The sequence below is a fragment of the Vittaforma corneae genome (assembly GCF_000231115.1).
Source record: "Vittaforma corneae ATCC 50505 unplaced genomic scaffold supercont1.2, whole genome shotgun sequence".
NCBI lineage: Eukaryota > Fungi > Microsporidia > Nosematidae > Vittaforma > Vittaforma corneae.
In genome coordinates, this window is record NW_006889835.1 from 123,459 (window position 1) to 138,656 (window position 15,198).

Sequence of the window (15,198 nt, forward strand, 5' to 3'; positions counted from 1 at the left end):
GAGTCGCTCTCCGACGGACATGCACAGCTGGAAGACCAGGAGTAGTCGCTCTCGGATGAGTAGACACAGCAGTCGCCAAATCTCATTCTTCTGTACTCGGCGGAGACAAGCGAGATGAGGACTAGTAATAAATGCATGGGACAAGGTTCGATTTTGTATTTATATGTTTTGATTTGATTTGTAAATAATATACGCTTAAACACGCTTATTCATATTGAATATTAATTGGAATAAACAAAGGAACAAATTTTTATGGTAGAAGAGTCGATGAGACATTGATTCATGCTGGTATGCTCAGCATGGAATAACAAAGGAATGAATGTAAACTCACTACAATGTACACATTTATTCAACAGAGCCTGGTGCTTAATGTTTATTTAAAAATTTCTTTGAATTTTTACATCAGTATTATTTGCAAAATACTCTTATACATTAAACTATCCAAAATGAGATTTTTAAATTTATTCTTCCAACATACTTTCATTTTTAGCAATTTTCTTAAAGCTTTATTCCTCCTTCAAAAATTTACCCCAACATGCAACAAAATCAAACCATGCCGCATACAATACAAAACCAAAGTACCAGCCTACAATACAACTCCATTACACACCAACATCACACCAGAAATCCAAATATATTCAGTCAAGCTTCAGAGCTGTATAAAAATGGAGAAAATAAAGAGTTAGAAAAACTATTTGCTAAGTTTTTGAAGAAATCTTTCGATGTAAGCTTCTGGAATCTTTATATTGAGTATGTTAAAAAATTTTCGACTAAAAAAGTCAACTTGGTTGATGTATATGCTTTTGTTTTTAGTCACTTTGAAGGATCTTATGTTTCTTACGAATTTATTCATGAATATATCAATCAAATAGAGCTGAATGACGAGAATAATACACAGACAGATATGATCAGGAAAATTTACCATCGTTCATTTGTACCAATGCATAACCTTGGACTGCTGTGGAGTGAGTATGAAAAGTGGGAGATTAAGGTTGACAAAAGTACAGCAAAGACGTTTATTGATCAAATACATCCCACATTTATGTTAGCATTTAACACTTATCAGAGACTTGTACCATACATTCAATCAAATGCATTTTTTAAAATTTTTGATATCGAATTGGAAAATCCATTGAGCTTACAACAGAAGGAATATGAAACCCGATTGACCTTTTTATTTACCTTCTACCTCAGTAAATATCCAGGTTCAGAACCACTAACATTTCTCTTTTCATTCTACCTAAAAGATATTGCCAAAGATAAATTAGACTTTAAAACAGATAGTACTTTTTTGAAACTTTGGTACTCTTTTCAATACAATAAACTATATTTTGATTTTGAAGACAAACACAACAGTGAGTTAATGTTGATAAATTATCTCAACTGGATTTCTAAAAACGAAGGCATAGAATCATTCAGACGAAGATTTTCTGAAATTAAAAGCAAAGCAGGCCCATACGTCTTCATTTATGTTGCAACTGTCGAATTCTACTTAGGAGGAAGTAGAGAAGGAGCATATCAGACATTTATGGAAGGAATAGAGAAGTATAACGACAATCCTACCCTCAACGAACAATTTTTTCAAATGTTCCTAAAGGCTGGTGATGAGGATAACGTTAGATTGTTATTCAAGAAATTAAAAAAAACCGAAAGAATGTGGGATATGATGATTGAATATGAATTTCTTCATGGAGAGCTTGAAGATTATAAAAATCTTCTTGTACAGAAGCAGAAAGAAAGTGATGTATTACCTGCTGTTCCGCTTACATACTTTAAGATTAAAAGCTCAGGATCTCAAGGTATTTATGAATCTATGATGCATTCGTTTGAATTTTTAGATCTTCAAATATCTACAACTGATTTATTGTCGGATTTTCTTTCTAAAATTCCAGTATTGTCCAAAAATGAGAATATTTTCTTTAATATTGATAATTTTAAAATCGTAGAGCTTTTATTAACATTATCAAGCAAATAAACTTTTAGTCTAACACTAAATATTTAATCCATTTATTTATTTTTAGTTTGAATTAACTGCCAAAGGTTTTTCTATTGTACAATTCAAGAGTCACTGCAGCAAAGAATGCACAGTACGATCTTCCATTTTTAATATAAACACTAACTAACTCACTCCATTCTCTGAGATAGACTGTGTCTTTGAGGAGTAGTTTATTGTCCTGAACCACAATTTCAAAGGTGTCTTCAGCACTAAAGCATAGACTGATTTTAGAACGATGGTATTTTTGTTATATTTTATGCTGTATCCCAGAATGGATTTCAAATAGTACAGCAGGGAGTTGTCGACTTCCAAGTCGTGGACAGGCTGTTGCATGGAAACAGTGCTTGGGGCAGGCTGTTTTTGAACTGGAATTGTGCTGAGAGGTGTTCTAACCTTCTCCAAGGTCCTAAGTCTCTCATTTAGAAAAGTATTTTCATCCTCCAGTTCTTTGATTCGCTTCAACAGTTCATCTTCCATGGGAGTGTCAAAAAAAGATTAGAAAATAGTATTAAATGGATCTGCAAGAGAAACTTATAGAAAAGCACAGTAGTTAATGTTTACATTTAGATTGTATTAAGAGCTAATAAAAAACAACGAATCAGAGGAAAATTACAAGTAATTTAAAAAGCGGATGTAAAAATTGGGTTGAGACCGCTTATCATGAAAAAGATGCTTAACCAGTCAAATAAATGAGCTTTTTTTTACATTTTATCTTTTTAACTAGCTTTCTTTCAATTTTTCCCTTAAAGGGGCGAGGTTAACAAATATAATAATTTAAGCAAGGAGTTGATTGATTAAACTCTTTGCTTAACACTAGTAATTAGTAGTGATAGTTAGTGATGAATCCTCCTTCCAAAAATTTAATAAGGCAAACATGAGAGCAAGAATTAATACAGTAACAAATACAATATTAATTTAATGAAAGGTTTAATTTTACATTAAAATATCCATAAAATTGACACTCAAATTCTATTTAAAGTAAGGAAAGTCTTTTGTTCTTCAATTTTACAATCAATGAAATTTTAACCCATGGACAAGAATGGATTGAGAGATAGCTTTACGGTTGAAATACTCAACAGACTTCAAGACATACCACCCATCCCATTGGATTACATAAGAAGAATTCTCATGCGGGACCATCTACTATACATTCCCTCAAAAGATATTAGAACACAGCTTCTGAATGAATGGTTAACATATTCACATGCCAATATAGTTGTTACAAACAGTATTAATAGTGATATTAGACAAAACACTAGCATAGCTCACTTAAAGACAAATCTTACTGAACAAATGCTCGAGGAAAGTAAACAAACTACTTTCATTATGTCATATAATGAATTTTTAGAACAATCCAGACATTTGAAGAATTTAAGCATTACAAAAGGGAATTATACATTTATTTTTGAAGACGTAAAAGATAGTGAAGAGATAAACCAGACCATTTCAGATCAAATAGTTGTAAATAGCATTCTAAAGTTTTATATTACAGATAGTCCTAGTCTATTTATTTCATACTTAGAAGAGTGCAGCAAGCCTCTCTGCTGTTACGTGAATAATATTTTTGTAATGAAATCAGCCTACAAGTCAATAATGGAAAATGCTAGTTTCTTCTATTTTGATGACAGTGAAAATCAAAGAAATGCTCTGATGAAAGTAATTGTTCAATTTAACAGAACTGACCAAGAATTGGCTCAGTTTTTAATTCAAAGAGACATCTTTCATTATCTACTCTTTGAAGATGAATATGATTTGAATGAAAATGCAAAATATATTTTAAAAGAGGAAAAGGCCATATCTGGAAAAATTCAATGTCTTATAAAAATTCTAGAATTTTCAAAAGGCTCTAATATTTTAATATATTTTGACAGTGACATTGATGAATACATAATTTATGAACTAATTATGCTTATTTCTAAGCCCACGCATAGAGAGGATCATATTAATAAGCATTTAATTAAAAATAGGAGAATGCAGATTTATCAAGCTATCAAGAAAGGTCTTTCAAATAGTTCAAGATTTTACATTTCAGATAGAATTCTAAATCAATCAAAAATTTCCTTAAATATTCACTCAACAAGAGATATTCAAATGAATAGAGAAATATCCTGTAATATCATTTTTTTTGACTTTCGTCTTTTTACTACTCAAGATTTTAAGATATTCATGGTTCCTGAATCTATGAAAATAAGCCTTAAGACTATGATTGTGGATGATTCGAACATCGGAAAAATATATTCTCAGTATCTGAAAAAAGCCCAGAGCAACCACGCCACTCACATTGATAAATCTACAAAATCCTACAAGTTTGAAGTCCTTTCAGAGAGCATTGATTCTATTAAAGATTGCATTAAAGGAAAGGACTTTATCTTGTCAGTTGATAAGGTAGATTCTAAGACATTTATAACAGCCAGATGCTCTATTGGAAAGATAGTTACGTGCTTTAATCTCTTTAATATAATAAAGGAGCCCATTATCATTCCTAGACTATCTACAAGCAAGCAACAATTGATACTTTTTAGTGATAGCATTGAACTTTGCACTATTACTTCTTTAAAGTCTCTATGTAACTCAAAGGTAATTCACAGTAATGGATATTTTGTGCTTTCGGATAAAAGGCTAATCTTCTACAGCTTTTCATCAGAAAGGAACCTTATGCTTGAAATTGAGACAGAGGATGTTGAGGATTTTATTCTACTTTCCTATAAAAGAGGAACAGGTAGGAGTAAAATATTAAAAACTAAAAATTTTAGCACTAAAAATGAAAAAATTCAGGGAGCTTTTGAAAATGATGATGAAGTTGGAACAGTAATAAAGGAATATCTAGCATTAATCGACCAGCAAGAGATTACAAAAGAGTATATAATTGTTTCATTTTGCCTGAGAAATAGACCAAGAGTGTATACAACTGAACATTCAAACGAAATTGCTTCTAACATATTAAATTCTACTGATATTTCTGAAAAGTGTGCATTTTTCTCTACACTTGAGTGGAGAAGACTAGCAATTGATAATTTCAATGATCACGAAGAGCGATTTGATCTAAGAATAGCCATTCCATGTTTCCAAGACTTGCCTGTAGGTTCTATAAATGATTTTCTATTTTCTGTTAAGGAAGTACGACTTGACAGTCTCGAAAATGGTAGTAGAAGTGAACAGTTAAGTATTATTCTAAAGAACTGCTGGAGGAATACTCTTCTCAAAATACTTTTTGAATACCCTGCAAGGATTGTAGCTACAGATCTCGTTAGAATGACATCTACAATATCATTGAAAAATATCCTAGAGAGATTTTATGAATATGACTTTAGCTTCTTCTATCCTATGGCGTGTTTAATATCAAGGAAAGGTAGGTTTCTACTCTCCAAGATTACCAACTCTGACCTTGAGTATATATCCTCTCAATATCTTCCAAAATATTGTGAAAGCTTGGATAGAACGTTGAATACTCGATTTAGGCCGATAAATTTTAGAGTAAACATTGGCACAAAAGATGTAAAGAATAGCATAGTGGGCAATAAGAATAGAGTTATGATAAGAATAGCTATTTTAACACCGCTTAGTGTAATATTTAACTATGAAACCACTTCTGAGTCAAATAGAGTGTTGAACAACTTCGATCCGGACAAATTCTGCAAGGTAGTAATTCGTGAAGAAAATGGAAAAGATAGATTCATGGCTGATCTCGCTAAGAATACGGATGGTGTATATGATTATTTTCGAAGAGTGATGCTTAATGGATTTGTAATCGGGTTAAGAAAGTACTTCTTTCTGGCCATGACTACCTCTCAGTTAAAGATACACGGTTCCTGGTTTATTACTCCCTATGAGCATGACGACATGGTGATAGGTGCAGACTACATTAAATCATGGATCGGAAATTTTCATAAAATCAAGAATATAGGCAAGTATGCGATTAGAATTGGATTGGCTTTAAGTTCCACTACTCCCACGTATCCGTTCAACGATTTTGTTGAAGTGGATGATATTCAAAAAAATTCTTACTGTTTTACAGATGGTATTGGGCTAATAACAAAAAAATGGGCACATAATATCAGTAACATTCTCGGACTGGGTTTTATTCCGAGTGCCTTTCAAATAAGATTTGGAGGGTATAAAGGAGTGATAGCAGTACATCCATGGATGGATGAGCAGAAAAACTTTGAAGAGTGGCTTACTGTGAATTCAAACATTGTTAGAGGCTATGGTAAATACTCTAATATCAACAGCCTATTATACAGTAATACATCATCTAATGATGCAGTTAATAGTTTTCATCAGATAGTCGCCTCGTTTAAGCAGTTAGGTACACCAGATTTAATTGTAAGAAAGAGTATGAATAAGTTTGATTCTTCATATCGTACACTTGAAATCATTGCTGTCTCCAAATCGAGCAGCTTCTATTTAAACAGACAGATCATTCTAATACTCGAAGGGCTTGGCGTTCCAATACAAATATTTATTGATTTACAGGATAAGTACATTCAAAACATGCTTTCAAAGCTGAGTCAAGACTTTACATTATTTATAAAGAAATATGTTAATACTACAATGAACATTTCTACTGACTTACCTTTTTATAGGAAGTTACAGTCACCAATTTTATCCAAAGTATTTGAAGAACTAAACACAAAATCAAAAATATTGATTGGACAGGGAAGGAGTGCAATAGGAGTGTTAGATGAACTAGGTATTCTAGAAGAGGATCAGATATTTTGTATGTTTCAGAAAGATGTAGATGAAAGCATGGAAAATTTAAAAGATTACGGCTCGTATATAGTACCTAACTGCTACTGTATCGTTGCTAAGAATCCAGTAATGCACCCAGGCGATATTAGAGTGGTTAAATGTGTTGATGCACCCAAGCTTCATTATCTAAAGAACGTAATTGTGTTTTCAAAAAAGGGTAGTAGACCAATATTCAATCAATGCTCAGGATCCGATCTCGATGGTGACATCTTCTTAGTTTCCTGGTGTAAAGCATTAATACCAAAGGCGACATTCAAGCCATATAACTATATTAACACATGTGCACTTATAAAAGATAAAGTACTTCTCTCTGATATTGTCAATTTCTATATTCGTCACATGAAGTTCTATCAACTCGGACAAATAGCTCATTCATATCTAGCCATGTCCGATAAATTCTCCATATTTAATGAGAAGTCTCTTAGACTTTCTGATATATTCAATAAGAATATTGATTATGTAAAGACAGGGCATATTACCTCCATTCCTGAGGATTTAATTCCTACGGAATATCCTGATTTTATGGAACGCTCCCCTTCATATTATTCTACTAAAGCAATAGGCCATCTCTATCGTAGATCAACCTTTGATTTGTCAGGTATTAATTTCTGTGAATGTCACAACTGTACAATGAAGGAAATTCAAGAGCAGCCCAGGTGGAAGAGATTTCTTCTTCTTGGAGCAGGCGTTAAAACTCGAGAAACTCCAAGAAACATACCATTTTCAGAAGAGTATCTGTCCATCTACGAGAATTATGTGAGTGATATTCGCATACTCATGGATAAAACTCAGACTAAAACCGAAGAGGATTTGTTCTGTCATAACTTTGAAGATGATTCCAACCTAAAACTTGAACTGAAAGGTGTCATTTCAAAATACACTGAAATTCTAAAGAATAAGGAAGCGTTGAAAATGTCTAAAATTTGTGAGTGTAAAAATTTTAATGGAATTTTGGCACTTTGTGGAGATTCATATAAGCTTAAAAGTATGATGAAAAGAGGAATTATAAAAAATGGAACCAGTAATTTTATTTTTAATTCAAAAATCTACCTTTCATATCATGAAGAGTCATCCTCACTGAAGAGTAGTCTTGCAGAGGATAAACAGATTAGAGAGTTTTATGAAAATAGGCTTGATTGTGAAAGCATTACAATACATTGTGATAGAAGTAATTACGAATCCTTTGTTGAATCTTTGGATTTTAAAAGAAAAGATATATTCAAAGATCTATTTAATTTGATAATTCTTTCAGGATTGTTTAGATTAGATCAGATTGATAACATAATTAATTTATTGACAAATCTAAACAAAGCCATGAAAGATGCTACCATTCAGGAATTGTTGAGAGTGGCAATACCCAATTCGAATAATGTATTATTTAAGATTCTCTGTCTTCTCCCTTTAGATTTTTCACTCATAAAGAAGAGCATGCTTCTTAGAGAGAAGGCACTTTTAAAGTCTAATGAAATGTACAAAATATCAAAGATTTGTAAAAGGTTCTGTTTGATTATTAGTGGAATGCTTGATGAAAATGATGATATTGAGTTTGTTAAAGAAGGTAAAGCAATCATTCCATGCTTGAAAAACAAAGGAGTGTGCTCTGCCGAGTATTACAAAGATACTCTAAGGGATTTTCTAATCAATATTTTATATTCAAATGAAAACCTTAGATTTTTAGAAAAGCTGCCATGCATAAAGAAAGAAACAGAGAGTGGCGGACAAAAAAAGTGGAAGAACAATGAATTATTGGATTACTTAGAAATGTTAACAGATGAAAAGGAGAAGCTAAGAAAGAAATTCAAGGGAAATGTTCCTGATACAATGCCAATACCCTTGGCATTGTATGAAATATGCTTTACTCCAGGAAAATTCTCTTTTACTTTGGTGCCGGAAACATACTTAAATAGCAAATTTTCAATTAAGAATATTGAAAGGCTATTATCATCAAAGAGTCCAGCTGAGGAAATGCTTTTTAATTTTGATAATGTGCACGATGCATTAAATCCTAAAAAGAGGGCAGGATTTCTAAGTTCAATTAAGAAAATGGATGAGAATGGTGTAAAAGAAGTATTGAGCTTTATGTACAAAAAGACTCGATTTGATATTGACATATTGAATGGAAAACTACTTAGAATAACCAAGGATAAAAAAACAATGGGAAAATCATTTATAATCAATGGGCTACAGAAAAATGATTTACAAGTAGAGCTATTCAGAAAGGAAATATTGTACGATGAAACTGTCAATCTCCTTAAAGAAGATGAAATGTTTATGACAGAAAAACTGTTTGTAGTACAGAACGATTCTTATAAATTACTCTTTGATTTACAAAAGTACTCCTGCACCAAAATTAAGCTTGAAAAAAACGTAGTGTCTTCTAATGAAGATGGCTTTGCAATAGTTTACAAAGCAGTGTTTACTGGAAATGATCTTTTGATTTTAAAGACTGATAAGTCATGCTGTTATGTTTCAAAGGAGTTTTGCATTAATACGGTTGAAGAATTAAACTTTGATAAGATTTTTGGAAAACTGTGGATGACGTATGCAACAGTGCTATAGCTTTATGATTAAATGCAGTATAAATGATTCAAAATATGGTTTTAACAAAAGATCATTGTTTTAAGCTATTCAAATTATTGGTTAACATTGAAGTGATTCCTAACTTGACCTTTCCTCATTCTAACGCCCTTACTTGTATTTCCAAATATGAACTTGTATAGTCCTTGAGTATAAACCTTATACTCATCAATCCATCAGAAAAACAGAGCATAACAGTATTAATTAGTTCATAGAAACTAAGTGCATGCCCTATCCACTCATTGGAACAATAAAAATTGAGATACCCTGAAACTAAAAACTCTGCATCAACTTCTAACCGTTCATTCATTTCTACTGTGTATTTCTCTATGTATAGTTTATTATTTTCACAGTGATACGTCACATTTCCACTAATGAAATTTTTAATGCATTCCTTATCAATTATGGCCTTGGTACTATAAATCTCTTTTTGGACATAATGGGATTTAATGGGAGTGACGAAGGGAATCTCTACAAATGAAAAGTATATTCTATTTAGACCTTCAACACTTAAGTCCTTATCAATAGGCGCTATGTTATTGAAATCGTCATTGCATCCTGTAAAGGAGACAATTTTAAATGATGTATCAAGTATAATTAAACTACTGTCAAGTATCTCAATATTCTTCAAAAGCTCATCCACGCGTATTGTAAATTCAATGGGCACGTCAATCTTATATAGACTGTTTTCAAAGGAAAGGTAAATATGGGGAGAGTCAAGTGAAGATATTTTGAAAACATTTTGGTCTATTTCCATTGTTATTTGTGATTTTTGTGAGAAAATCTTGAGTAAAGAAACAAAGTACGGCTTGTTCTCTAATTTTAAGATAGAAGACATAGGGGATATAATTAAACCGAAACTTTGAATGTAATTAAATGCGTGTTGGGATGGAACATACGAGAGAATTTATACATGAAAGGTATTTTATAAAGTATATTGAATGTCTGTTAATGTTATTTACCGATATACTACATGCATAGCTAAAAGTAAGACATTGACATTTTGATTAATTTAAAAATGATCAAATGCAAATAGTCATAGACTGCAAATAAAACAAATGCCCTTGTTGGAGCTGGCCACGTTCAAACCAAAAGAGTTCAGGCAAAGCTCATTGGAAGCTTAGTATTCAAGCATTTATCTAAGAATTTCAACAAGCCGTGCTAAGAATAACACTATTAACTGGCATGATATATTGCAAAAACTTTCTTGTTCAAAATTTAATATTACATAAAATAGTCAGATTCGTTAAAAATGTGCCCTTTGTGAGCATGCAGAACATGATATTTGAGGCCATTATTATTCTTATATGTCTTTCCACAGTTATCAATTGTACAAATATAAGGCCTTTTTTCATTGTTCTTTTCTGCAGTATGACCATGATCCATGTGATATTTTAGCCCGTATGAGCTTGTATATATTTTCCTGCAGTCTTTATAGGGACAAGGAAAATTTCTTCCAGAGGAAAACTTGGAGGAATTGTCCGAAGCTATTAAGTCTCTTTCATATGAATAATATGAGGAGTCATCATCTCTTTTTAGACTAGAATCTAATGATTCATCTCCAAAATCAATCTTTTCGGAAAGACTGATTTTTACAACGGAAAAATCATATACTTCAATGGCTTTGCTATTCACTTTAGTTGAAACGTCGCTTTCTAGTAATTCAAATGGGCCATAACAGACTGAAAATGGCTCCGTTGTTTCTCTTGAAATTTTATCCATGAGACTACTGTACTGCCTCATGGGCTAATACTGGCCTCGTTGGAAATCGTAGAATAGTAAAGTAAGTTGAGAGTAAGCTCAGGCACAGTTGAATATAAGGAATAAAAAGGGATGTATTTAATTTGTGCGTATTGTTGAACTGCCGTTTATATTTTGTTTATAAAAAAGGATTTTGGAAAATTTTGATAGCTGGAAAACAAAGAGTAGACTGATGAGTAGCATAGAGAATAAATAAGTTTAAGCATGCAAAAAAGACAGTGACCAACATTCATACAAATAAGACTAAAACCATGTCAAGTTGTCAAAATAGAAAAGCAGGCCAGGCCTAAGACTACACACTATATTTAGACGAAAGTAAGCCAAGTTGTATTCCAAATAAAACTGGAACAAATGAGCACTACTCATTAAAGGCAGGCACATTGGAAAATGAAAGTTAGAGAACTAATGACACAAAGCAACTCCTATTATGTTTATTATACTTTATTGTTTATACTTAACAAATCCATATGATTTTACTCTTTTACAAAGTTAGGCTGTGCTGATCTGTTATTTTATATTAGAGGAATTGGGACTCAAAAAATGACTGGGTAGGTGCATAAAAACAAATGCATAATGTAAGATCACGCCATATCAAACATGGCCTATGGCCAAGGCAAAAGAAATACGTTGGGAACGCTGACTCGCTTAAATGAGCCTGCACATTGTACGCAAAAGGTGCTTAGTGGGCAGTGCCAATTCTATTTGGGTAACACTACATTGTTCAAGAGTGATATTACATGTAAAGCTGTCTGTTCAAAGGCTATACCAATTTTACCAAAAAGTAATAAAGATTGGTTTGGTTAAACTCCATACATTTTCATAGTTCTACATAAAAATTTTGTTCCTAAAAAGTAAAAGCTAAGATGAGTTTGTTGTGGGGTTTGATATTTGTTCTTTATAGAAAAAGTTCGATGCAAGTTGCCATGCCAAATAAACTCTTTTATTTGATTTTCTTGTTCTTTCATGCTTTGATTTTAAAGCAGCTGTTTCATTTCATAGTAAAAATTTTAAAAGAGAAGGCATAAATAAATGTTTAATCAACAAAACTATTTATTGCACAACGGTAAAGTTGAAGAATACTTTAATAGACAGGTAGGAATTAACAGCTGAGATACTAAAATAAACAATTGATGTATTTATTTTGTATTCAGCGTTTGCTTTGTTGATGTTAAAGCATTGATTTGTAGTTGTTACTCTAACTGTGGTGTTTTGAGCATGGATTCTGGCTTGTACACTATCCACAATACCAAAGAGGCTATTGACATTGAAACAATGTAAAAGTAAAAGTGATAGTTGCCTAAAAACTTAGTAAGAAGGGACACGCCGTAAGTCATTAGAAAGGCCATTAAATAGTTTGTTGATATAGCAAACCAGGACCCAAAATCCAAGGCTGATTCTTCAAATAATTCATCCAGGCAAGTCCAAGGTATTGAGCTTAATCCACTGTTAAATCCAATAAAATAAATAATAACAGACAGCCCATCCAAGACCCTAAATTGAATGAGTAGCATTGATCCAATTACACAGGCGACACTGAACATTAAGGCAGTGCGCTTACCAAGCGTATTCAAAATGTAGCCTGAAAGAAATATTACAGCAGTAGCAATTGAATTAAACTTTACTGATGCATGTTTGTCTGTAAATAAACGATTCGTAAAAATAGTCATGTAGTTTATGCCTGAGAGTTGTTGAGAAATGTGTAAGGACAAGGCTATTAAAAGTGCTTTTAAGGCTTTTTGATTTTCAAAAAGGTTAGTACAGGAATTAAAAAAATGGGTTTGCCCAGCTTTGTTTGGCAAGATAAATATGAGAAGAAAAGTTTGAACAGCCGTAAATAGGATGATATATCTGAGAATTGCATGAGAATCAAACGAGACATTTAAATAATGACCCAGTGCTATCCCCAAACTACAGCCAGCACTGTTTAGGGTTGTTAGGAATGTTTTGGCTTTTTGGGGTGATATATTGGAAATGTATAATGGAACTATGGCATTTACAATGCCAAAGGCCGTGCCAATGATAAATCGGGAGACAGCAAGAATATTAAAATCAAAGCCCAGGAATGGAAGAGAATATCCCAGAACAAAAAGAATGTTTGCAATTACAAGCTTCACTTTATCTGAGCCATGAATAGTTCTTATGAAGAAATTAGAAAACAAAGCACCAAAGTACACTAGAGCAACAGCAAGAGTGAAGAGAGATTCGTTTTTGAGTATGCTTTCAAAGGAGTTAGCCGATGTAAGACTCAAGCCAAAAGATGATGTGGAAAGAGCCAAAACTAGAGCAGTATAGACACTGTGTAATGAAGAGTGACTCATATGGGGAAGGAGATAAAGCAACAAAGTAAACAACACAAGCTAAAACATAAACAAACTACATTATTCAAAGGGTAAATTGCACAACATGGGTTGTATCATTATTAATGGACAAACAATCGACTAAAACCCCTTGTTAAGTTTTATAACAATGGCAGGATTGTAAATAGCACTTCTGTGCTTAGCTAGTAAGAATGCAGACAGTAAACAACACAAATCCATAAATTTTAGGCATTCAATTTATTTTCTCAAGTTGGAATTCAAATTGACTTTCTGAGTCTTTTTGGTATATTCAACAGGCTTGGTCTTATTTTCAGTCTTTGGCGTCTGCGCAACAAGGAGCTTTGGAACAAGAGTGAATCCTCTAACAATTTTGGTAATGTGGACGAAGTCATTTTGTTCTTTAACTGACTTATTAGTCTTCTTGAAGAAGGCTCTTGAAGACTGTGTCCATTTGCAGTCACGAGCAGAAATTTTCAGATCAACAAGGGTGCGCTCCTTTCTTGATCGTGTAAAGGTAATCTTTCCATCATTTCCCACTTTACTTACACCACTTCCCTTTGGGACGACGTATCCGCTAAAAGAGCAGATTCCTTGGTTCATTGAGGGCTGAAAAATTTTTCATTGAGAAAGTGCGCATACAAGCAAGAAATGCGGTGCTAATTGCCAGGAAAGTATAACTGTGGTAAATATCTTACTAGCAAACAGCCCAGGGTCTGTGCTACAAATTGGTTAATGTTTTATACTCTACACAATGAATATGATATGTAATATGCAAAATTCAAAATCTTTGACTTTTAATACACCAGTCACATCTTTCAAAGTTTTACTCAAGCCCAAACGTGTTTCATATTTTATATGAATAATTGCAACAATCTGCGAATATGCTGTTTCTGATTATTTTTAGTGGAATATCACATGCTTTTAAATATTTCGCACCGAGTGTCTACGATTTTGCTGTAGACCCTGAGAATAAAAAATATCAAGAACACTCTGGATTTGTGCATAGGCATTACTACACTGAGGATAAGAATCACTTCGGAGAAATAGCCTTAATGACATTGAACACGCATGTTGAGAGTGATATTGTTGAGAAAAATCAAAAAAATGGCATTTTAGCATTGATTGATCTGCATCATCCAGCTGTATTTGCACTTCAGGGACTTACCCAGTCTGTGCTTTCAGGAGTACAAAAAGAAGCAAGTGAGCACTATGAAGTTGCATGCACAGATGCCCTATTTAAAGAAATAAGGACAAACAAGTTGGAAGTAATGCCTATTTTCTACGATTCAAATTCATTAATAAAGATTAAAGAAAGTATAATTGAACCAGAAAAGTATAAAAACCAGGCCTATGCGTGTGTGGTTGTGTTCTATGATAAGCTCATACAAAAAATATACACAGTCATCAATGTGGATCTTCCAAGTACAGATCCAAAGGTTATTGACTCACAGGTATACAACATTATTCACAACTTGGAAAATTCAAAATTCAAAGATTTCCCCGTGTTTGTAGTAGGAACAATCAATACAATGAGTGAAGAATTAAGAAAGCTAGTTAAAAGGGACATGAAAAACCTTATTGATCAAGACAAAAACAATATTGGGTTGCGCAAGACAACATTCCACAACCACGGCACTGTAAACGATAATCTACAAAGAGATTTTATACTTTTAAAGGATAAAGCCAAAGAATTCAAGCTAAATTATTCAAGGATATTGTCAAGGTATTCAAAGATGAGCTTTGAACATTTCCCAGTCTTTTCAATTTTAAGCCGCAGCTCAATCAATTAAATACTGT

The 15,198-nt window shown here is 32.8% G+C and overlaps 8 protein-coding genes across 8 annotated transcripts; 3 read left to right on the forward strand and 5 right to left on the reverse strand.

Annotated features, from left to right (window-relative positions):
* Positions 1–535: 535 nt before the first annotated feature.
* On the forward strand, positions 536–1,975 carry VICG_00340 (uncharacterized protein; the record flags this gene model as incomplete). Its single annotated transcript, XM_007603731.1, has 1 exon — positions 536–1,975. One exon carries the CDS (start codon positions 536–538, stop codon positions 1,973–1,975), a length of 1,440 nt encoding a protein of 479 aa, XP_007603793.1.
* A 144-nt stretch (positions 1,976–2,119) lies between these two features.
* Positions 2,120–2,473, reverse strand: VICG_00341 (uncharacterized protein; the record flags this gene model as incomplete). Its single annotated transcript, XM_007603732.1, has 1 exon — positions 2,120–2,473. One exon carries the CDS (start codon positions 2,471–2,473, stop codon positions 2,120–2,122), a length of 354 nt encoding a protein of 117 aa, XP_007603794.1.
* Positions 2,474–3,025: 552 nt separating this feature from the next.
* On the forward strand, positions 3,026–9,304 carry VICG_00342 (uncharacterized protein; the record flags this gene model as incomplete). The annotated part of the gene is made up of 1 exon (XM_007603733.1): positions 3,026–9,304. The coding sequence occupies one exon, from the start codon at positions 3,026–3,028 to the stop codon at positions 9,302–9,304; it is 6,279 nt and encodes a 2,092-aa protein (XP_007603795.1).
* A 115-nt stretch (positions 9,305–9,419) lies between these two features.
* VICG_00343 (uncharacterized protein) lies at positions 9,420–10,160 on the reverse strand (the record flags this gene model as incomplete). The annotated part of the gene is made up of 1 exon (XM_007603734.1): positions 9,420–10,160. The coding sequence occupies one exon, from the start codon at positions 10,158–10,160 to the stop codon at positions 9,420–9,422; it is 741 nt and encodes a 246-aa protein (XP_007603796.1).
* A 386-nt stretch (positions 10,161–10,546) lies between these two features.
* VICG_00344 (uncharacterized protein) lies at positions 10,547–11,065 on the reverse strand (the record flags this gene model as incomplete). Its single annotated transcript, XM_007603735.1, has 1 exon — positions 10,547–11,065. The coding sequence occupies one exon, from the start codon at positions 11,063–11,065 to the stop codon at positions 10,547–10,549; it is 519 nt and encodes a 172-aa protein (XP_007603797.1).
* Positions 11,066–12,273: 1,208 nt separating this feature from the next.
* VICG_00345 (uncharacterized protein) lies at positions 12,274–13,401 on the reverse strand (the record flags this gene model as incomplete). The annotated part of the gene is made up of 1 exon (XM_007603736.1): positions 12,274–13,401. One exon carries the CDS (start codon positions 13,399–13,401, stop codon positions 12,274–12,276), a length of 1,128 nt encoding a protein of 375 aa, XP_007603798.1.
* A 237-nt stretch (positions 13,402–13,638) lies between these two features.
* Positions 13,639–14,001, reverse strand: VICG_00346 (uncharacterized protein; the record flags this gene model as incomplete). The annotated part of the gene is made up of 1 exon (XM_007603737.1): positions 13,639–14,001. One exon carries the CDS (start codon positions 13,999–14,001, stop codon positions 13,639–13,641), a length of 363 nt encoding a protein of 120 aa, XP_007603799.1.
* Positions 14,002–14,282: 281 nt separating this feature from the next.
* VICG_00347 (uncharacterized protein) lies at positions 14,283–15,191 on the forward strand (the record flags this gene model as incomplete). Its single annotated transcript, XM_007603738.1, has 1 exon — positions 14,283–15,191. The coding sequence occupies one exon, from the start codon at positions 14,283–14,285 to the stop codon at positions 15,189–15,191; it is 909 nt and encodes a 302-aa protein (XP_007603800.1).
* Between the last annotated feature and the right edge of the window lie 7 nt (positions 15,192–15,198).